The sequence below is a fragment of the Podarcis pityusensis genome (assembly GCF_964106645.2).
Source record: "Podarcis pityusensis genome assembly, chromosome: 18".
NCBI lineage: Eukaryota > Metazoa > Chordata > Lepidosauria > Squamata > Lacertidae > Podarcis > Podarcis pityusensis.
Genome location: NC_138043.1, coordinates 11,578,249 through 11,600,857, shown reverse-complemented (window position 1 = coordinate 11,600,857; position 22,609 = coordinate 11,578,249). Strand labels below are relative to the sequence as shown.

At 50.2% G+C, this 22,609-nt stretch overlaps 1 protein-coding gene and 2 long non-coding RNA genes across 6 annotated transcripts; 1 reads left to right on the top strand and 2 right to left on the bottom strand.

Annotated features, from left to right (window-relative positions):
* Window positions 1–2,062: 2,062 nt before the first annotated feature.
* Window positions 2,063–11,195, bottom strand: S1PR4 (sphingosine-1-phosphate receptor 4). Of its 3 annotated transcripts, XM_080988655.1 has the most exons (3): window positions 11,076–11,195; window positions 9,263–9,354; window positions 2,063–5,415 (listed from the first exon to the last, which is right to left on the bottom strand). In XM_080988655.1, exon 3 carries the CDS (start codon window positions 5,055–5,057, stop codon window positions 3,816–3,818), a length of 1,242 nt encoding a protein of 413 aa, XP_080844781.1. In that variant the 5' UTR covers window positions 5,058–5,415; window positions 9,263–9,354; window positions 11,076–11,195; the 3' UTR covers window positions 2,063–3,815. The 3 variants fall into 3 exon arrangements, with proteins under 3 accessions (XP_080844781.1, XP_080844780.1, XP_080844779.1); XM_080988654.1 differs by lacking the exon at window positions 9,263–9,354 and having other exon boundaries at window positions 11,076–11,189; XM_080988653.1 differs by lacking the exons at window positions 9,263–9,354; window positions 11,076–11,195 and adding an exon at window positions 8,821–8,916.
* Window positions 11,196–11,243: 48 nt separating this feature from the next.
* Window positions 11,244–14,803, top strand: LOC308467195. Its single transcript, XR_013981159.1, has 2 exons — window positions 11,244–11,395; window positions 14,223–14,803. It is a non-coding gene; the product is annotated as an uncharacterized lncRNA (long non-coding RNA).
* Window positions 14,804–19,431: 4,628 nt separating this feature from the next.
* On the bottom strand, window positions 19,432–22,005 carry LOC308467207. 2 transcript variants are annotated; one of them, XR_013981166.1, is made up of 3 exons: window positions 21,524–21,538; window positions 20,755–21,417; window positions 19,432–19,975 (listed from the first exon to the last, which is right to left on the bottom strand). It is a non-coding gene; the product is annotated as an uncharacterized lncRNA (long non-coding RNA). The 2 variants fall into 2 exon arrangements; XR_013981165.1 differs by having other exon boundaries at window positions 20,755–22,005.
* Window positions 22,006–22,609: the final 604 nt, after the last annotated feature.

Here is a 22,609-nt window from a genome sequence, read left to right as displayed (position 1 = left end):
CTCCTGGGGTTGTAATTGCTCCCCGTTCCTTCCTTACAGGGAGCGTGACTCCATTTTCTGACTCTTAAAGGAGAGCAGGGAGAAGTGACTTTTGTCGAATGCCCCCTTCCTCTTGCAGCTCACCCACTCATATCTGCTCCAGATATGAGGAACCCTAATGTCATGGACCGGCTGGACAGAGAGGAGTGGTAGGAGGTGCACCCATCCCCCCCCGAAAACCCCAGAGGAAGGCTCAGAGCCAGAGGACTGGCGGTGGGACACCAAGGAGAGGTCAGAGGGGAGGAGCACAGGGCTTAGTGAGCAGGAGGAGTCTGTGACAGGGAGCAGTTCAGACTCTGAGGCTGACGCAGAGGAGGGAGGGGTCAAGAGGCTGCTGAAGAAGCAAGGGAGTCTCCCCTTCTTGGTACAACAAGCTCCCCTGTGCCCTGGTCTCCAAGAACGCTCAGAATAATGAGGAAGGCAGAACAGAGGCCAGAGGTGCGCAGACGCAGTTTGAGACTGCTTGGGAAACATCTGGGAGAGGAGAAGCCTTAGAGAGGCACCTTCACTCCTGGCAATGGCTCCATGGGGCAAGAGTTGTGCACTGTTTCCTTGAACTTCACTGACAACTGAGCCTTGCATCTTTCCTGCTGACCTGTGTCTGATTCCAGCCCTGACACTCCATTAAAAACAAAACAAAACATGGAATCCCTGTGACTGGTGCAGCAATAAAACTACTCACACATTTGCAAAGCTAAGCAGGTCTGGTATGGTTTCACATTGGACCGGGGACCGCATGTGCCTTGCAGGGGGTTAGATTGACCCTCCAGGGTCCTTCCAAGTCTGTGGGGACCTGTGAAAATTGCCCCCCATCCGCTCACCGGCAGAAAAAGAAGCCTAGATTGGAGCCCTCTTTGGGTGTGCTGCTGGTATGTGTGTAAATGCTACACGTGAGTAGGGACCATCATGCTAAGCTCCTGTGCTGCAATGCCTGTTGCCTTCCTTGAGTTGGAGAGCAAAGCGTCATGTTGCGCAGTTCGGGTGCTCCTGCCTCCATTAGATGTGAGCAGCATCGTGTTAGATCTTTATCCAGTTCATTTATTTTTTGGGTGGTGGGGAAGTCCTTATCCTAAATTCTGGGGCTCAGTGCAAAGCACCCCGCCAAACCTTAGAAAGCTGCCTCATAACAGCTCGGCCAGTGTGCTCCTTCTGGCTTCCTCCTCTCCCAGGTTTCAGTTGAGGGTCTTCCCCAGCCCTGGCCTGAGTTGCTCAGTCGGTTAGAGCTGGTGCTGGGAATGCCAAGGTCTGAGCCCTGTATGGGGCAGCTGCCTGTTCCTACATTGCAGGAGGTTGGACTAGATGATGCTCAGGGCCCCTTCCAGCTCTACCTGGGATCTGTTTATTGGAAAGGAGGTACTTTGCCACGGAGCCACAGCCCTTCTCCTAAAATGTAATGTTAAACGTAATTCAGAACCCAAGAGATGGTTTAAGCATCCAAGCACACAGACAAACCATGCTGTTAAGGCTGCCTTTGTTCCCCCTTTGTTCAGCCCCCTGTCCTGAGGGTGAGGGGCCTCAGCAGCTGCAGCACTGCTGACCACCATGGTTTGCCCATCCAGACAAGCCTGGCAAACCAGTGGGCACAATCAGTGGCTAACAGCCTCTGTTCAGAACCTCTGCATTCTGGTGCAGCTCAGCAGTGCCCCCTAGAGGGTCTTGGGTTTCTTGCCCCTGCAGTTTAACTATCTTCTGTGTTGGCTGAGCTTTTCTATAAAATGGCTCAGGGCTGAGAAATTCAGCTGGACAGTCCACTAAAGAGTGTCAGGAGGTTCATCCTGCCTGGTGGCTGATTGCAATAATATTCAAGGGGGCCCGGTCAGTCCATCCCACAAACCCCATCACATCATAGGGTTTCTATGCCACCAAGGTATACTCAGAGTAGACCCATTTAAATTAAGTATAAGTAAGTAAAGTATGTTTGACCAAAGTGCGGGAGGCAGTGGAAGACAGGAGTGCCTGGCGTGCTCTGGTCCAGGGGGTCACGAAGAGTCGGACACGACTAAACAACTCAACAACAACAAGGAAAGTATAAGTATACTAAGTCCTTTAATTTCAATGGGTAGGGGTAAAATGGAAATAGCCCACCATTTCTGATTGGCTGATTGCAAAGAAGAATTAGCAATTCACACATCAATCCAAAGGTGTTAAATATTCCACCCTTGGTGGAAAAATCTGAATCAAATAGTTTTCTTGTTCAGACTTGCATATATGTGATTTTAAAAATATACAACGGTGAGACAAAATACACATCCAGGGAATACATTGCAGGAATGGTGCTGTCGTTGCAGTGAAGTTGGGAGAGCTTGGTATGTTAAACGCTGGTCTGGTTCGTGCTGGAGTGAGGCATTGTGGGAGAGTTAAAACTGTGGCCTTGTGAGGAATGGATGTCTGGTCTTTTTAAATATAAAACTCCCTGTCTCTAGAAGTGTGAGGTAAATTGCATCTTGACTCTGGGCAGGTTGAGATGTTATCTGATTTGCAGATCCGGCAGCTGGGGGCTTGAATGTGGATTGGGGGTGAAAAGGTGCAGGAGGCTAGCCAGTAATTTACAACTCAAGAGCCTGGTACTGTCAGAGAAGGAAGGAGGGGAGAGCCTTTTGATCTCAAGGTTCCTGAGCATAAACAAAGTTCAGTTGTGCTGGTCTCCTGACAATCAGGAGATATAGTCTCATCATACAGCCACTGGCAAATTGGTAATTAACCTAAAGAAATGATCCTCCTCTGGGGTGTTCAAGAATAAAGGGTTTGGGGAATTTAGATGCAAATTGCAGAACATCTTGCCCTGGTGTTTTGCCTGAGAGCGTTTGACCAGTAAAGGGACTTTGACCAAAATGGTCAAAGGCCTGGAAAGATGCCTTATGAGGAACGGCTAAGGGAGCTGGGCATGTTTAGCCTGGAGAAGAGGAGGTTGAGGGGTGATATGATAGCCATGTTCAAATATATAAAAGAATGTCACATAGAGGAGGGAGAAAGGTTGTTTTCTGCTGCTCCAGAGAAGTGGACACGGAGCAATGGATCCAAACTACAAGAAAGAAGATTCCACCTAAACATTAGGAAGAACTTCCTGACAGTAAGAGCTGTTTGACAGTGGAATTTGCTGCCAAGGAGTGTGGTGGAGTCTCCTTCTTTGGAGGTCTTTAAGCAGAGGCTTGACAAGCATATGTCAGGAGTGCTCTGATGGTGTTTCCTGCTTGGCAGGGGGTTGGACTCGATGGCCCTTGTGGTCTCTTCCAACTCTATGATTCTATGATTCTATGACTATTTGCTGTGCTCTGAACTGTTATTGCATGAGTATGTTTTTTAGTTAGCTATATTTTATAACGTTTTCATTTTCTATTTACTTTCAAGGACTGTGCCAACTTTTTGAGTGGCCTTTTCAAGAAACTTGGAAAAGGACTTTTGCCCGGAGCTAAACTGGTGCCTGGCTGTTTAGGACACCTACCTGTTGAATTTCTGTCTGCGTCATGGTATAGTGACACAGGGCTGGCCAACCTGGTAAATATCAAAGGAGGGTTCTCCTCCTTGAGCCCCATTTGAGGGTGGCCCAGGAAAGGAGGTGGTGGCAACTTTACCGTTTGACCTAGCAACCTCTCCCTCTTCCTGCCAGGTTCTGCCGGGGTTAGGAGGACTGGTCAGGGGGGTGGATAGTCCCTGCTATTACTACAGTCGTCTTTGAGGTTTCTGGTCTTCCTCTGAACCACCTGAAGACATGCAAAACAGAATCTTTTAGACACGTTCTGAGGGTTCTCCTCCTCATGTCCGGAAGAGTGGAGATTCTAGTCCTGGGCGTGGTGCAGCCCTGAAGTGTCATTGCTCAGCACACTTGAATTGCTGGAGAGAGGTTCCCTGGTTCTCCTGCTGAAGGCTACTGGGCTACGGAAGCTGCCACGCCCTCTCAAGGAGCCTGTGGAAGAGCTGGCATGGCTATCGCTGGCAGCAAGGCAATTTCGGGGGCCGCGCGCCCCAGCCCTGATGCAGCAGCAGCAGAGAAGCTCCACGACAGCCCTCCTCACCTCCTTGCTCCCCAAGGCGTAGACGATGGGGTTGATGAATGAGTTGGTCACGGCCAAGGTCAAGATCCAGCCAAAGAGTTTAGGGGGAGCCCAGGCTGTGTTCCCCCAAAAGGTATCTATCAGGAGGAGGATGAAGAGAGGCGTCCAGCAGATGAGGAAGGTGCAGAGGATGACCAGCACCGTCTTCAGCAGCCGCAGAGACCTCTTCCGGCTGCCCCGAGAAAAGGTCTGCTGGGCGCTTTTCTGGACCCAGCAGTAGATGGAGGCGTAGAGGCCCACGACGCCCACCAGGATGATGCTGAAGACGATCACAGTGAAGAGGATGTAGTTCTTGTCGTAGAGGGGCAGGAGCGTGGAGCAGCGGGAGACGTGGCAGATGCAGTTCCAGCCCAGCAAGGGGAGGAGGCCAATGAGGATGGCCAGGCTCCAGCAGAAGGCGAAGAGGGCCCTCAGGCGGGTGGTCTTGCTGGACGCCTTCTCGGCGATGGGCTTCACCATGGCGCTGTAGCGCTCCACGGCTGTCACCAGCAGGCTGAAGGTGGAGGCCGCCAGGGCAACAAAGAGGACCCCCTCGCGGAGGAACCACATGGTGGGCGACAGCTGGAAGGTCCGACTCCCCGACAACCAGAGGTTGATCAAGTAGGCCGTGCCGGCTAAGAGGTCGCTGAGGGTGATGCTGGCCAGGCAAGAGTAGACCCACCGGCGGGTGCGCACTTTGCGGATGATGGCCAGCAGCACCACCAGGTTCTCCAGGATGATGAGGCAGCTGGCAGCAATAATGACCATCTTCAGGACGCTCATCTGGTCTTCCTGGGGACGGCGATTCTGCATCCTCCCTGTGAAGTTGTAATGGTACAGGATGATGTTGACGTGGTTTGTGTCCGTCGTTGGGTAACAGAGTTCTGGGCGATGGGCCGAAGCAAGTCGGGGGTCTGGGACAGACGTGGGGAGGGCCGTCCAAGGAGAGGGCGAGGAGGTGGAGTTGAAGAGCTCCATGTCAGTCATCTTCTAGATTGCTTGATGGATCAGTACGGAAACAAAACTGGGCCTATTCTTGGGGAGACTTGTTTGAGGCAACACAGGGGCACTCTTGGCCTTTGATGGAGGCAAAGTGATATCCACTGCTTAGGATCTCACAATAATGGACACAAGGTGTGATGCTGGTGAAAGTCAGAAGTCTGTGCGTCTTCTTGAGCTGATGGCTGCCAAACAAGGTCTCAAACATGAGAAGAACCAGCAGCTCACTCAGTCTCTGCACCTGGTTGGGAAGCAAGCAGCGGTAACCTCACTATGGCTGCCCAAATTTCACCAGAGCCCCACCTATGGTCCATGGCCGGTCCAGAGTTCCATCTTGGCCAGATTTCTGCAAAATTAAGAGAAGAAAGGAGTCAATGAGGAGAGGTTGTTGAAATGAGAAAGAGGTCACCTGAGGGCATGTTTCCTGTTTTTTAAGGATGTGCTCCCTCTTTTTAGCAGTTCCTGGTATTGCCTTGGGGGGGGGTGTTCCGGTGGCATCATTTCAGAGCAGAGCACAACACGTTTTCTGTTCTTACTTATCCGTCAATCAGTGCATGACGCTGGATGAAGAGGAATAAGTATTGAGGAACCGCAAGTTCCTTTGCTGCTGCGGAAGGGGTGTGGGAGAGAGGATATTGCTTTGCTGAGAAGAATGCATACCAAAAAAAACAGCTGTAGAGAAACAGCAACGGCTCACCTGACCTTTTGTTCCCCATGCATTTTGATATTTTATTGACTTACGGAGCAACATCTATATTAATCAAATAAATATCAAAGTGGCTTACATAAAACAGTATACAATATTCATTTTTTTTACTTATTTCCTTAGGTAAAGGTAAAGGTACTCCTGCCCGTACGGGCCAGTCGTGTCCGACTCTAGGGTTGTGCGCTCATCTCACTTAAGAGGCCGGGGGCCAGCGCTGTCCGGAGACACTTCCAGGTCACGTGGCCAGCGTGACAAGCTGCATCTGGCGAGCCAGCGCAGCACACGCAAACGCTGTTTACCTTCCCGCTATAAAGCGGTACCTATTTATCTACTTGCACTTAGGGGTGCTTTCGAGCTGCTAGGTGGGCAGGAGCTGGGACCGAAAGACTGGAGCTCACCCCGCCGCGGGGATTCGAACCGCCGACCATACGATCAGCAAGTCCTAGGCGCTGAGGTTTTACCCACAGCGCCAACCGCGTCCCATACTTATTTCCTTGATGTAGGCTTAAATGGATTTTGTTGCTTTAAGTAGATCCGTTCAGCTAAGTCTTGCTCGGAGTATACCTATTGAAATGAATAGAACTAACATGGTCACATTCATTAATGGGCAGGCTAAGTGAAAGGCGGTCAAGTACCACCTGTGGTGTGTAAGCAGATGCCACGCGCGGCAACATTTCTCTGCAGATGCCACTCGCGTTATTGTTCTTGCCGTATATTGTTCTCTTAGTGCTGCAGTTATTTGCTAAATGCAGTTGCTTAAATGGTAAATTCAGACTGAAAGGCAGCCTGGTCTATTTTTTTTATGTCCAAATTGTTTAATTAAAACAAAGCCCCACCCACAGAAAGAAAGAGTGTGATTGAGTGTGCATGAGAGACCGGGCGGAAGTGGGACCAGGCAGCTTCCTGCATCCTTAATCTGCCCTCACAAACACCCAGAACAGAGAACTGTGGAGGCACGTGCCTCTTTCCGCTCCTGGGTTACGGTTGCCACAGGGGACTGTCTAGGCACCGTATTCTTCACAGTGAATATTATTATTCATTTCAGAATAATTGGAGGGGGCCATGGGCTCAAAGCTTGCTGGGTGACCGTGGGCCAGTAGCACCCTTGGCCTGCCTGCCCCACAGGGTCGTTGTGAAGATAAAAGCAAAGGGAAGGAATCACGGCACGTGCATGTTCTATACGCCGGCCTAAGCTCCTTAGAGAAATTGCAGGATTTTATTTGTTAAAAAAGAAGTCATGTCCTGTTTCTCCACATCTGCAGAGGCTTGCGTTGCAATGTTCTTTATGATTTGCGCATTGCAACTTTTGCAAGTCTTAATTGAGGCTCTAGGTGCCGGGAAGGAAAAAAACACCACAGCAGCAACCCCCGTGCGTCACCCCAGTTCTCGGATCAAAGTGTTGAAATGAAGAAGAAAAGGCATTAAGCAAAGTAACGCATCGCAGGTGGATGTGGAAAGCCTGGAACCGCAGCAGAGAGACACGAAAGCGGGCAAGTGAAGAGGGAAATAGATCTGAATAGACCACAGAAGGAGGGAGATGAATGCAGGCGAGGAACCCTGGAATATAGGGAACTGCCTTGCAGTGGGTCAGACTGAGCAATGCTTTTCTCCTGAAGCAGCGGCTCTCAAACTTTTCCTTGGTCCCATAAACTCACCCCCAGCGCCCACAACCCCTCCCTATAAAAGAGCAGTCAACACAACCCACGAAGGAGCATAATCTCATAGAATCGTAGAGTTGGAAGGGACCCTGAGGGTCATCTAGCCCAACCCCCTGCAATGCAGGAATATGCAGCTGTCCCATTCGGGGATCAAACCGGCAACCTTGCCTTTACCCGCACCATGCTGTAGCCAACTGAGCTAACACAATGACATTCGGAACAGTTACAATTAAGTGCACATTGATTCAAAACCCAATTAGAATTACTTGGTTTCATTAATTCGACAAAGCTGATTCAGAGACCAGCTTTTCAAAGTCGGATAGACATTTATTAAAACTTCCAACCCTCCATGCTACTCCCCGCCCCCCCGGACAGTACCACCCTCCTTGGGCACCTCTGCCCTAAAGTAAGACTTCAATCCTCGTGATTCTAGAAGGAGGACGGTTTCAGACTGGGATACAGGAAGCTGCCGTGTTCTGAGTCCCCCACGGGAGCATTTCACTCAGTGTTGTCTGCAGCGGCTGCTGTGTCTCTGCAGAGCTTCTGTCAGGGGACATTCCCAGTCCTTCCTGGAGATGACCAGGATTGAACCTGGGACCTTCTGCATGCAAAGCAGACGCTCTGCCAGTGCAAGAGCAGGTGTCCTGCATGCAGAAGGTCCCAGGTTCTCCCTTTATCAAAGAATCACTTAGCAGGAGATGGCAAAGAAGCAGTCAGTGGAGACAAGACAGAAGGATATTATCTGAGCCATTGTAAGGCAGATTTCTACATTTCCTATTTTAATAGGACCATGAGGACTAGGATCCCTATTTTTTCAGGGAAAGGAACCATAGAATTGTAGAGTTGGGAGGGACCCCAAGGATAATCTCGTCCAACATCCTGCAATACAGGAACATTTCCCCCAGTGTGGGGCTCAAACCCACATTCTACCTACTGAGCTGTAGCCCTTGCATGAATCCACCCCCACATCCCATCCCTGGCAACTCCAGGATCAAACAGCAAACAAACCTCCTCAACCAGAGGAAAGCCACTGCCAGTCAGAGTAAGCAATACTGGTCTAGATGTAGAATCTGTCGTGAAAGAAGGAATCCTCTGAAGTCACCAGGACCTCAGATGTGGAAGGCAAGAGAGGGACTGCAGAAACACCATGCATTCAAAGCACACCCCCCTGGAAGAATCCTGGGAACTCTTGTTTGGTTAAGAGTGTTGGGAAGGGTAACTCTGTGAAGACGAGGCTGAAGTTCTTGGCTGGGAGGAATGTGCTTTAAATGCATGATGTGTGCAATTCTGAAAGCGGGAGCTTATGTGGACAGGTGGATAATTATGAATGGAAAGATGGACAGGAGGAAAGTTAAATAGCTGCCACTCTCCTCTCTTCCAGGCTCACCTGCTCTGATGGATTTGGCCCCCCAGTGCTGGTGGCTGCAGCATCCAATTCTCTCCCGGCAAAAGTGAGGTGACCAAATTGTTGTGGTTGCTTTTTGTATTTTTGCTGAAAAAAACATGGTGGCATGTGCCCTACCCAGCAAAACAAGAGGAAGGGGATGTTGCTACACACCCAGAACCGAGAAACCACATTTTGGCTGCTGCAGGATGGACCCACCCTAGCGAGAAACAGGGCGGTGGCTGCTGGAACTGTCACAAAAACCTTTAGGTCTGATCAACCTCCCTTTGCTCAAGAACGTGTTGCACTTGGAGACTGTTTATTCACAGGGATGGCTAAGCAATTACTCCTAAAGAACAATTTAAAAGCCCCAGAAGATTGGGGCCTTATAATAGTTGAGGTTTACAGAATTTAATGGAGGTTCCTTGGGGCAGGGAGCTCTCACCTGGCCTACTCTGTACTTAGGAAAGTTGCCTGTCTGTTTGTCCGCTCTTCGTTTGGAGACCTCTTAAGATACCAGATTTTGCATGGTGGTTCCTGAGATCAAGGAGAGACTTTCGTCAACTTTTTGAATGTGATCGGATGCCATAATGCTCTTCTAAATAGCACTGATGTTTTTAGTTTAGCTAGGCATACATTGTGCAATAATCACAGATGACCCCCCTCCCAAACTCACTGTCCTCAGGAGGTGATGTGGGTCCTTTCCCCCTCTTGAACAGTACACAGAGCTGAAGAAGAATGTTGAAAGAGTGGTGCTCCTTCCCATTTTGGCTGCACACATCAGAAGACCCTTCTGGATCAGGCCAGTGGCTCCTCCAGCCCAGCATCCTGTTCCCACAGTGGCCAAACAGACAACCCCAACGGGAAGCCAGCAGGGAGGGTTCAAGCACAAGGCTCCCAGTACATTTCCAGCACAATTCAAAGTGTTGGTGTTGACCTTTAAAGCCCTAAACAGCCTCAGCCCAGTAGACCTGAAGGAGCATCTCCACCCCCATCGTTCTGTCCAGACACTGAGGTCCAGCGCCGAGGGCCTTCTGGCGGTTCCCTCATTGCGAGAAGCAAAGCGACCGGGAACCAGGCAGAGGGCCTTCTCAATGGTGGCTCCCGCCCTGTGGAATGCCCTCCCATCAGATGTCAAAAAGATAAACAACTACCTGACATTTAGAAAACATCTGAAGGCAGCCCTGTTTAGGGAAGCTTTTAATGTGTGACATTTTGAGGCATTTTTAATCTTTGTTGTGGCTGGGGAAACCCAGCCAGATGGGTGGGATACAAATAATTAACAATAATAATAATAATAGCCCTCCCTGCTCCTGTGGCTCCCAGCATTGCTGCCTCTGGCCGTGGAGGTGCAGCCCGGCGACTGTGGCTACTGGCCTTTGGTAGCCTTATCCCTTGCGGCATGCTTGCAGCCTCTCTCCTTCAACTCTGGTTTTCAAGGATTGGATTAATTCCCCTGGACCAAATTTCTACCTGAAGCCCCTTGGAAAATCTCTCACTTTCTTTGTGGATTTGTGCCAGTGGGGGGGGGCTCCAGGGGGGTGGGATGGGGGAAGAGAAGTGACCAGAGGGGGTGGCACCCAGGGCACTCGCTTGGAAATCCAAATGTGTCCACAGTAAGCAAGATTCTAGCACTGCAAGAGCTCCAGGTTTCTATTTACACACACACACACACACACACACACACACACTGCCCAAGCCAGCACGAGACAGGGATGGAGATCAAGGACACCCACCAGCCAGGCATAAGCTCTTGAGAAAGGCCACTGATAGGTGTGATCTGCGGAGAGTCCTGAGGACAAGATGAAGATGTCAGCAGAGCTCCATTTAGCCCCCAAGTGTCATGCACTGGTTGGATGCAGAGGAAGGGGGGGAGGAACTATCTGGGGAACCCCCCAAGTGAAGAAGACTCAAAGCCTGGGGACTGATGGATGGCGGGACAATGATGAGTGATCAGAGGGAGAAGACTGAGAAGCGTCAGAAGCTGAAGAGGCAAGAGTGAGCAGGGTGAGTCTGTGGCAGAGAGCAGTCCAGAATCAGAGGCAGAAGCTGACGCTGCCAGGAGGGAGAGGAGTCTGGCTGGTGAAGTAGCCAGGGGGGTCTCCCCCTCCTGCTGTGACAAGCTCCCCTCTCATCTCGCAGAAGCAGGAAGAGGAAGTCTCAGTGTGCTTGTAAGAAGTCCTGGAGAGGAGGGAGCATAGATAAGGTTGTGGGGAGGTTGGGACTCTGTCTCAGAAACTTCATGGGGCTAGACTCACCATGCCAAGTCCACGGAGATTGTGTTTTTGCTAATAAATGTTAACGCCAAGTTTGAACAGTGTGATTTGCTGCCGGCTGGCTTTTTGGCATGGAGGCTCCCTGTCTCCACTTCCCTATGTCCTCAGGCAGCCCCTCCTCCCCGAGAGGTGCGATGATGTCACAAAAGGCAGGTGAGGAAAGGGCCAGTTGGCTCCTCGTGTCAATCCTCCTGACTGACAGCTGAGATCAGTGGCTTCATCTCACTCTCTCTTTCTGCCTTGGCTTGTTTTCGAATCCTGGCAAGTGGAGTTGTTGCTGCAGAGATCTCTGGCTCGGCTTGGTGAGTTGGCATTCCCAAACAGGACAAACGGAGAGGAGGAGGAATTCAGAAGCTCTCCTCCAACCCCCTTCTCCCTCTCTTCCCATCACTGGGAAGTTTGTGTCTCCTGCCCCCCTTTCCACCAGGATGAGGCCTTTGGGGGTGTTATCCTTCCACTGTCAGAGGCAGCGGGGCGACTGGGATCCCAAGCGGGGACAGCTGCTGTTCTGCTCAGGTCCTGCCTGTGAGGTTCCCAATGGTGGCATCGAGTTGACCACTGGGAGAACAGGAGGCTGGGCAGTTTTAAACTGTTTTTAATATTGTGTTTTAATAGTTACAACCCACACTGGGTTACTCGCCCTTTGAGTGAAGGGCGAGTAATGCATTTTAATAGCAGGGGTAGAATCATAGAATTGTAGAGTTGGAAGGGAACAGGGTGGTCATCTAGCCCAACCCCCTGCAAGGCAGGAATCCTGTACATTTTGGCAAAGCAATTTCCCCTTGCACAGCGCATTTTTGCACGTTGTGTTCAGTATGATATGCATCTGTAGGCACACTTTACCCCAGTCCATGCATTTTTGTTCACATTAGTTAGGTGGAGAAAAAGACACCAAAGTTCAGAGAGGTGCAAATTTCAAAGGATAGCTTTGTTTCATTCTTTCCGAAAGTGCAAATTAGGTCAGGTTTACCATTCAATGCAAACCAAATCAGGTTGCTCCCCCACCCCCAGTCCCTAGTGACTGAGGCCAGACGAAATAAATACAACGTTTTGCGTGTGTGGCTCAGAACACAGACACCTCTCAGCCTTCCTTCTCCTTTTGCAGGATCCCCACGGACGGCGTCTCTCTCATTGTGCCCTTCGGGTGCTTGCAAGAGTCACGCTTGGGCCAGGACACAGGTGCTGCTGCTAACGCAACAGACTGATGCTGTTATTGTACAAGGGGAAGGAGCAGAGGGGTGGTGGCACATGATCTCTAGCAGATAAAGATGCTTCTTTCTCAGAAGACCTGCAATTGATGACGCAGGCTTTGTCCCACAGGCTGAGAGCCTTAGATCTTTCTTCAGAAAAAGGAAGTCAACATGTGCCAGCAGTCAAACAGGTGTACGTTGCAGATATTGTGAGCCATATGTTTCACTGAGCATCAGTCTGGTTCACTGGGCTTCAGTTTGATTTAGACAGAACCAAGGACGGGGGTGGGGGGGGGGTGAGAAAGTGAATTCAATGTGCATTTGAAGGCCAATCCATTAAATTGGCACTTTCCGTAACAATGCGGGAACCAAAACACAGTCCTCTGAAATTCATACTCATCTGAAATTTGCAATGCAGGTCTCCAACCAAACCATGTTTGCAAAAGTGCACCTATTATAATCAGAGAACTGTAGAGTTAGAAGGGACCTCCAAGGATCCTCTAGCCCAACCCCCTGCAGGAATCACAGCTAAAAAATATCTGAAAGATACCCAATGTCATGTTAAAAAGTTCCAAGGAAGGAGAGTCCACCATCTTCCGAAGGAGTCTGTTCCACTCTTGAACGGCTCTTAACGCCAGGAACTTTTCCCTGATGTCAAGTCGGAATCCCAAGGGAGAAGGCAAAAGGGAGGAACAACTTCTCTCAATACGCTTTCTCCATGCCAAAGACCCCCACTGGTTCCCAGTACATTTCCGAGCACAATTTAAAGTGTTTAAAGTCCTAAATGGCCTCGGCCCAGTAGACCTGAAGGAGCATCTCCACCCCCATTGTTTTGCCTGGACACGGAGGTCCAGCTCCGAGGGCCTTTTGGGGGTTCCCTCACTGCGAGAAGCAAAGCTACAGGGAACCAGGCAGAGGGCCTTCTCGGTAGTGGCGCCCGCCCTGTGGAACGCTCTCCTGTCAGATGTCAAAGGCATAAACAACTGTCTGAAATTTAGAAGACATCTGAAGGCAGCCCTGTTCAGAGAAGTTTTTAATGTGTGACATTTTAATGTATTTTTAATCTTTGTTGGAAGCTGCCCAGAGTGGCTGGGGAAACCCAGCCAGATGGGCGGGGTACAAATAATATATTATTATTATTATTATTATTATTATTATTATTATTATTATTACTACTACTACTACTACTTTATGAACTTCTACCACGTCACCTTGGTGCTGCTAATGCAGCAACAACAACACAGTAAGCAGCAGTTACGAGTCACCATCCTTGCAGCCAAGTGGTTTGTATGGACTGGACACAGAGGAATGGTGGGAGGAACCAGCTGGGAACCACTAAGAAGAGCCTGGAGATGCCTCCAGAGGAAAAAGGGGAACAGACTTGGAAGAGGGGTCCGAAGGGCTTAGTGAGAAAGGGGAGTCTGTGGCAGAAGCTGAAGCAGGAGGGGCAGGACACTTCAGCCAGTGAAGAACCCTCCTGCTGCGACCAGCTCCCCTCCCCGCTTGTCTCCCAGAACCAGGAGAGGCATGCAAAGGGCGGAGGAGAGGTTGGCTGCATGATGGCACAGTCTCTGCTTGCTTGGGGAAAACCCTGGAGAGGAGGGGACTTAGATCAACAGAAGGAGGTGGGGACTCAGTCTTGGCAACTGGTTTTCCTGGAGTTAGACCACCGGGAATGAGCTGCTCTGTTCCTTAGGCCTGACAGGGAACCAAGTGTGTGAAGAGTGTGGTTTTGCTAATCAAGAGTTAACTCGGACTTCAAACTGTGTGGTTACTGGTCGGCATCTTCCTGTGACATAGTTTGACTTCACCCCATTGTCTCTGGAGACATACAGATGCCAACTCAACCATGCCACCTCCCCTATCACATATTTTTTTTTGGGGGGGGGTTATTTCATTTCCTCCTGGGTGCCACATTCTCTGTCTTTTTCTTTTCCAGCATAGATTTGTGACGTCTCCTCTGCCGCTCCAGTTCCTACGTCACATTTCGAGTTTCCTTCCCTTTGGAAGTAAGGCCTCTTGTCTGCTGGCAGCCTTTCCGAAGTGGATGGGGAATATTCATGGACCATTCAAAACCTCCGCCACCCCAGGGAGGCCTTAATCCAAATGCCTCCCAGCCCCAGCAACCGGGGGCGCACCCATCTTCTCAGTCCTATGCCGGCTACCCGCCAGGGCCATACCCATCTGCTTATTCCACCTACCCGGCGTACGCACCGCCATACGGCTACCAGGGCTACCAGGCCTACCCTGCCCCTCTGCCTTCGGGACTGGCCTATGGGCCAGGGCCTGGGCACCCCGTGTACATCATAGAAGAGCGGAAGGAGCCCTCCACCTTGGCCACCTGCCTGGCCGCTTGCTGGGCCACCCTCTGCTGCTGCTGCGTCTGGGACGTCTTGACGGCCCCCCGGCTACCATGAAGGGCCTCTCAGGACCTCGGCTGTGGACTCCCATGCCGCCGCCTCCTCCTCCTCTCCAGCTTTGAGCACCGTAATAAAATATTTGATTTACACAGCGATACAAGTTTGTGGTAGACTTGGCCTTAAGAACTTCGGCATAGGCCTGCTGGGTCAGGCCCACCAAACCCAGCGTCTTGTGGGGATGCCCCAAGGGGAAGCCCACCCTGTGCGCAACAGCCTCCTCCCCTCCTGAGGTTTCCACATTCACCTTCCTGTGGTCCATCAGGACATTCCTTATGGCAGTGGTTCTCAACCTGTGGGTGCCCGGATGTTGTTGGACTACAACTCCCATCATCCCTGAGCTCTGGCCTTGCTAGCTGGGGTGATGGGAGTTGTAGTTCAACAACATCTGGGGACCCACATGTTGAGAAAGGCTGCCTTATGGGCTCTTCTATGCTGCTTCCATAATGGACACTGGCCTGAAGGAGGACAGTCGTGTTGTGGGCACCCACCTTTTATGAGGCACATGCATGGCCATAGAATCACAGAACCATAGAGGGGCTGGAAGGGACCCTGAGGGCCATCTAGTCCAACCCCCTGCGATGCAGGGATATGCCGCTGTCCCATGTGGAGATCAAACCTGCAATCTTGGCGTTGTCAGCACCATGTTTTAGCCAGCTGACCTGTATGTACCACTGTACGTAAATCCGGCACTGTCTATGGCAAAGTGTAGCATGATGTTAGTGCCATACTATGACCTGGGAGACCAGGGTTCGAATTCCCTCTCCACCATTAGCTCACTGGGTGACGTTGGGCCAGTCACTCCCTCTTAGGGTTGCTGTGAAGGCAAACTGGGGAGGGAGAAACCATGTCCACCCCCTTGGGCTTCTTGATGAGGTAGAGAAGGCGTCATGTGATAAAAACAGAAACAAATATTAGCGAGAAGGACATACAGAGGTGCGTCATATAAGGGGAAATCGCTTTGCAAAAATGAGTATTTTGAGGAAATTGCAAGTAAATACATGTATGGTAGGAGAAAAGGGCAGGAGGATGCTGGAGAATGTCCATGAGGGGGTTTCGTTTTTGTTTTTTGTATTAAAACAAAACTAGAAATGCAGAGAACCAAATTTAAGATTGGAGAAAATGAGAAACTGAGATGGGGAGATTCCTAATTACTTGCTACGATTTCCGTGCAGTACCACCTTCTTGTGTTTATCTATACAGTGGTACCTCAGGTTAAGTACTTAATTCGTTCCGGAGATCCGTTCTTAACCTGAAACTGTTCTTAACCTGAAGCACCACTTTAGGTAATGGGGCCTCCCGCTGCCGCCGTGCAATTTCTGTTCTCATCCTGAAGCAAAGTTCTTAACCCGAGGTACTATTTCTGGGTTAGCGGAGTCTGTAACCTGAAGCGTTTGTAACCCGAGGTACCACTGTATGCTATATTTTGAATGGGGGTGGGTGGGTCTTCTGGCACTTATTTTCAGAATGGCTATTTCCGTCCAAGGGAAAGTTGTTTTTTGCCAAGTTCCTTGATGGCAACGGCACCTGCTAGAATTGACACAGAAAGGAGAAGCAGCTGCCTCATGACTCACTAGGAAGCAGGTTTGTCAAGGGCATTGTTTACAGACGGTTGACCCGCAGGAGAATGTCAGCACTTTTGGCATAGCCTTGCATATAACTGAAATAACCTTACAACAATCTAAATTCATTTACAGCTTTGTGGGTTCCTATTGGCAAGGGAACCCAATTTTTTCTCCAGTTCTCCAGTGCTTTGACTTCACTCCCGGAGGCGCAGTCCGTTGTCTCTTGAGACAGATGGAGGACAACAACAAAACAACTTGGAGCATACATGGTATTAATACAGTATGTGTTTAAATTACTGTTTAAATTACTTGTATGCTATTTACATTAATACAGTACAGATAATACATGTTAAGCACGTTTAACACGGTATGCAGGTGGTGCTGTGGTCTAAACCACTGAGCCTCTTGGGCTTGCCAATCAGAAGGTCAGTGGTTCAAATCCCCGCAATGGAGTGAGCTCTCATTGCTGTGCCCCAGCTCCTGCCCACCTAGCAGTTTGAAAGCACGCCAGTGCAAGTAGATAAATAGGTACCGCTCCGGCGGGAAGGTAAACAGTGTTTCCGTGCGCTCTGGTTTCCGTCACGGTGTCCCATTGCGCAAGAAGCGGTTTAGCCATACTGGCCACATGACCCAGAAAGCTGTCTGTGTACAAACGCCGGCTCCCTCGGCCTGAAAGTGAGATGAGCGCCGCAACCCCATAGTCACCTTTGACTGGACTTAACCATCCAGGGGTCCTTTACCTTTCTTTTACCTTTTTATGCATGTTTAACACATGCAGTTTCAAATTTACGCAGTTGAAAGCCTACCAGCTGAAATCACACAAATTTAATGCAAGGAAGGTGGAAAGCTTAAAAGCTCTTTTTCTGCAGGGTTTTCCTCACACAGAAACAGCCTCCCTAAGCCTGGTAAGCAAAACAGAGAGCTTAAAAGTGTGTGTGTGTGTGTGTGTAAAAGACAGGTTCTCTAGAAGAGAGGACTGCTTGCAACAGGGTGAGTCCAAGGAACTGGTTTGACTATGCACATTTTTGTCTACCTGCGACACCCCCAGAATGGAAATCCTGCACAAGTTGTGAGTTACCTGTAGACATTTAAAGCAGTTGAGGGGGGAGCTGGGTATGTTTAGCCTGGAGAAGAGAAGACTGAGAGGTGACAGGAGAGCCATCATCAAATACCTGACAAAGGACTGACATATGGAGCGACCTGAACCAATGGATTCAAATGACAAGAAAAGAGATTCTGACTCAACATTAGGAAGAAATTCCTGATGGTAAGAGCTGCTTGACAGTGGAAGGGACTCCCTTGGAGGCTGGTGGACTCTCCCTCATTGGAGGTTGGGTGGCCGCCTGCCAGGGACTCTTCAGCGGTGATTCCTGCACTGCAGGGGTTTGGACTACAGAAATGCTTATGTGATGGACAAGTAATTCCCACCCACCCCGGTGTACTATATTTGGCCCCTGATGTGTTCCAGTGTGATGAGAGCCAGTGTGGTGTAGTGGTTAAGAGTGGTAGACTCGTAATCTGATGAAAGGGGTACCTGTCTCCGCTCCTCCACCTGCAGCTGCTGGGTGACCTTGGGCTAGTCACACTTCTCTGAAGTCTCTCAGCCTCACAGAGTGTTTGTTGTGGGGGAGGAAGGGAAAGGAGAATGTTAGCCGCTTTGAGACTCCTTCGGGTAGTGATAAAGCGGGATATCAAATCCAAACTCTTCTTCTTCTTCCATGCAACCTGGGATGTGGTGGAGATGTCAGGGTCTAGCAGCTGAAGGTTTGCAGACTGCTACTGGTCCGCAGACCACCACTTTGAATGGCATGGGACGAGGTGACCCATGGAGACCCTTCCAACTATTCTATTCTTCTGGGGTTCAGTTCTGCCCACAACCTCCGGACAGAACAGAGCATTTCAGGGGAGGGGAGGCTGTGGGGTGAGCAGCCAAATAGCCATGCAAATCAAGTCTGCGCTTGATCAGGGTCCTAACAGTAGGATGAAGAATTGGGAGCAGACTGGCACATCCTGGAGGAGCACTTGCTTGCAATTCTGACATTCTCTCAAAGCGAGCGAGCCTCAGGAGTGAGAGTGTCGCACCTCATCTTTCAAAGCTTGGTGGGCAGGGTGCAGAAACTGTTGGGACATCTTCGCTACTTCCCTCCAGTCTCGAATGTCTTGTCTGATTCCTGAACTGTGGCTCCTGAACTCTGTGTTTGCTGCCAAACTTGTACTGTTACTCGCGGGAATATATATGTATTTAATGTTGCATAAGAGCCTCTGGCCAAGGCAGAGGAGCACGGGGCAGAACAGCACCAAGAGAAGTGTGGATTTTAAAGGAGAGCTGGGTTTCAGTTCATGCATTGGTGCAGGAAGTGTGGATTTGGTAGGCCTGCCTTGAACTGCAAACTGAATTGCATTTCCCCCGTCTCTACTGGTTGGGGCTAGTGGAACAGAGAGGAGCTTTGCAGTCAGAGACACCTGGAGGCTGTTCTACAAAGAGGTGGGTCAGGAAAGAAATGAAGGCTGCTGTCAGGAACTGGCTGGACACAGACAAGTGGTGGGAACCCCCCGAGGAGGAAGGCTCAGAGCCAGGCAATTGGTGGTGGGACACCAAGGAGAGGTCAGAGGGAGTGGATTGGGAGAAGATGCTGGATGCTGAAGGAGCAACAGGGTGTAGTGAGCAGGAGAAGTCTGCGACAGGGAGCAGTTCAGACTCTGAGGCTGACGCAGAGGAGGGAGGGGTCAAGAGGCTGCTGAAGAAGCAAGGGAGTCTCCCCTTCTTGGTGCGACAAGCTCCCCTGTGCCCTGGTCTCCTAGAAAGCTCAGAATAATGAGGAGGGCAAAAGAGAGGCCAGAGGTGCGCAGACTGCTTGGGAAACATCTGGGAGAGGAGAAGCCTTAGAGAGGGTGGAGAGCAGGGACCTTCAGTCCTGGCAACGGCTCCATGGGGCAAGGACTAATGGGGAGGGTTGCTGAGTTGTATGCCGTTTACTTGAATAAAGAGTTAACTTCACCGACAACAAAGCCTGATGCTTTCCGTGCTGGCCTGCATCTGACTCCAGCCCTGACAGCTGCTTCCAGACCCAGAAGATTTAGCAGGACACGATCCACACCATTCTTTTTAAAACGCTGGGAGCTTTGGTGGCAAATGCTTTAAACAAAACAAAGAAAGAAACCATGGTGCCATCTCTGCGGCAGACTTGCGTCCCTGTTGCCTGCGCAGAGCACAGCATTTATTACAGTGCTTGGAAGCTGTGGAGGAGGCGGAGAGGAAGAAGAAGAGGCTACGCAGCAATCCATGCCAGAGGCATTGAGAGGGTCTTGGGGTGCTCAGCCGTAGTTGCAGTCGCAGTCGTAAGTTACCATGTCTATAACGCAGCAGCAGCAAAAGATGGCAGCACAAGCTTTCAGGCAGCAGGTGAAGCAGTCTTCACCCCTGTGCTGTGGGTACGCAGGCCCAGGTGGGTAGCCTCTGTAGCCGTACGCATTGCACCTCGGGCAGGACGGGCAAGATCTCAAATACGGTCCTGGAGGGTAGCTGGGATACGGTGCTCGCGGGCGGTATGGGACACTCGGATGCTGGCAGGAGCATTGCGGAGGGTGTCTGTGAGCCATAGGTAACGCCCAAAATACTACTCCTGGGCACAGGACCAGGTGAACTCAAAGGTAGGGTAGAGGCTGGAGCAGGTGGTGGAAGAACCAGCAGGGGAGGTCACATGTCTGGGCTGAAAAAGAAACAAAGGGAGAACATGGTGACTGGGGCAGCATACCCAAAGACCTGCACCGCATGGGGTTGGACTAGATGACCATCGGGGGTCTCCTCCAGCTCTGCAGCTTTATGATTCTAAGTCCTTCTTCACTTGGCATGGGGTTAACCTATGGAACTTGCTCCTGCAGGAGGCATGAGGCAGGGGTGGCCACCAGCTTGGGTAGCTTTGAAAGAGAAGTGGGCAAACTTGTTGAAGGGAGGGCTACTGGGGGCTATTAGCCAAGGGCCTTCTGGCGGTTCCCTCCCTGTGAGAAGCAAAGCTACAGGGAACCAGGCAGAGGGCCTTCTCGGTGGTGGCACCTGCCCTGTGGAATGCCCTCCCACCAGATGTCAAGGAAATAAACAACTACCAGACTTTTAGAAGACATCTGAAGGCAGCCCTGTTCAGGGAAGCTTTTAATGTGTGACATTTTGATGTATTTTAAATCTTTGTTGGAAACCGCCCAGAGTGGCTGGGGGAACCCAGCCAGATGGGTGGGGTACAAATAAAATATTATTATTATTATTATTATTATTGCTATACCTTTGCCTCCATCGTTGGAGGCAGCTATGCTTCTGAGTGCCAGTTGCTGGAAACGGCACCAGAGGAGAGTCGCTGCTGCCCTTGGGAGCTGCTTGCAGGAGCTGCCTGTTTGGGTCATTTGGGCCACAGTGAGAGCAGGATGCTGGCCTCAATGGGCCACTGGCCTGACAGAAAGCTCTTCCCTGGTCGTTGGATTTGGAAACACCACTCACCCTGGGAAGTGCAAGATCCATCCAGCAAATTTGTCACCCAGCAGAGAGAGAGAGAAATGGTGGCGCCTCTTCCCCTCTCTCGGCTCCTCAGCTGTCAGTCAGGAGGATGGAGAAGGGGGGGGCTGGAGCCAATGGGCCCTTTCCTCACCTGCCTTTTTATGACATCATCACACCTCCAGGGGAGGGGGGCTGTCTGGAGACACAGGAGAGCAGTGGGGGAGAGCCAAGGGTCTCTCCCTCCCCCAATGTGGCCCCCAAGCCCTCTCTGCCTGGCCCCTGGGATTCACCTCAGAACATATTCAACAAATGGAGACCAAGTGGCTGAAAAGGATGCTTTCGATTTGAACCCCTTTCAGCAGCCATGACCCACAGCTTTCCCCACAAGTGCCACCTGCCATCCCTCCACCAAGGGAGCTTGTCTCAGGCCCCTCAGGAGCCCTTTACTCACAAGGAGTCACTTTATGAAAACCCAGCACTCTAGTCCTCATGGTCTGACTAAGGGGCCTGCTTTCTGCCAAGTCACTGGTCCCTCTGCCTCTGTCCTGTTTGCATTGGCTAGTCATAGCTCTCCAAACATGATGGATCCTACCTGGAGAGACCAGGGACTGACTTTGGGATTTTCTCCATGAAAAGATAGTTTGTCACTGGACTGCAGACCTTTGCCTAAAACAGGAACAACGAAATAGGGTGGAGTTTAGGTGCCAAACCAATCTGCGCATTTCCTTAGCTCAGGGTTTAGAGCGTTCAGAAGGCTTCAGGTTCAACCCACCACCATCTGCAGGCAGGGCTGGAAGAGTCTCTGAACTGCCACCTCTTCCCTTGTTTTTGCTGCATGAGCAGCACCCAAGGGCCACAAGCCTGGGCAGGGTGCCTGGGGGTCCTGGGCTGCCTAGACAACAACACACACACACACACACACACACACACCAGGAAGCAGAGCAAGACGTTTGGCACCAGCTTGGCTGCAGCAGGAGTTGCCAGAAGGAGGGGATAACAAAATTTTGATATTAGATTCCCCAAAGGTTTATTTCCAATTAAAAAGTGCCTTGTCATTTATTCTCTTTTCCACATTAGCTCAATCATTTGAAGTACAAAACTCCACCCAACCGCCTTAGGGACTGCACTCTGGATTTGTGTCGGGTTTAACCCTTAGCCTTTACTTCTCCTGGAGATGTCCCTCCCGGAAGGCAGTGAGCGTGGGTTGTTCCTCGGGGTTTACTCCATATATATTAAATAAATTTAACAACCAGATTATCAATCAATATATCAAATTACATTTCCCTCCCTTCTTTATCCCCCCACTCCCTCCCTCTCCACCTCCCAAAGACTTCCTTCAGCTCGTCTCTCTGGTTTCTTTGCACATATTGTTCTCTGCATATTGTAAAATTGTACATATCATTGCCTTATCTATTATATATTCAACTAATAAATTTGTGGGTGTTTATTCAAAACTTGCCAAGGAGTCCAGATCATTTTGTTGTCTTTTTAAATAATTTGTAAAAAGTTCCCATTCTTCCTTGAAATCACGATTGTCCTTGTCACGCAGTTTATATGTCAACTTGGCCAATTCTGCATAACTCATCAGTTTTTCTTGCCACTGTTCTTTTGTTGGGATTTCCTCATTCTTCCATCTTTGTGCTAACAAGACTCTTGCTGCTGTTGTAGCAAACATAAATAAGTTCTTTATTTTTCTTGGCAGATCTTGTCCTACAGTACCTAAGAAAAATGCTTCTGGTTTTTTTTTACAAATGTCATTTTTTTCAATTCATTATATATCATTCCCCCCCCCTTTTTTTTTAACTTCTCTACATTCCCACCACATATGATACAAAGTACCTTCTTTTTCTTTACATTT

What these genes read in the sequence shown, in the direction of transcription:
- S1PR4 (XM_080988655.1), bottom strand. Translation starts at nt 5,057, where the DNA reads ATGACTGACATGGAGCTCTTCAACTCCACCTCCTCGCCCTCTCCTTGG.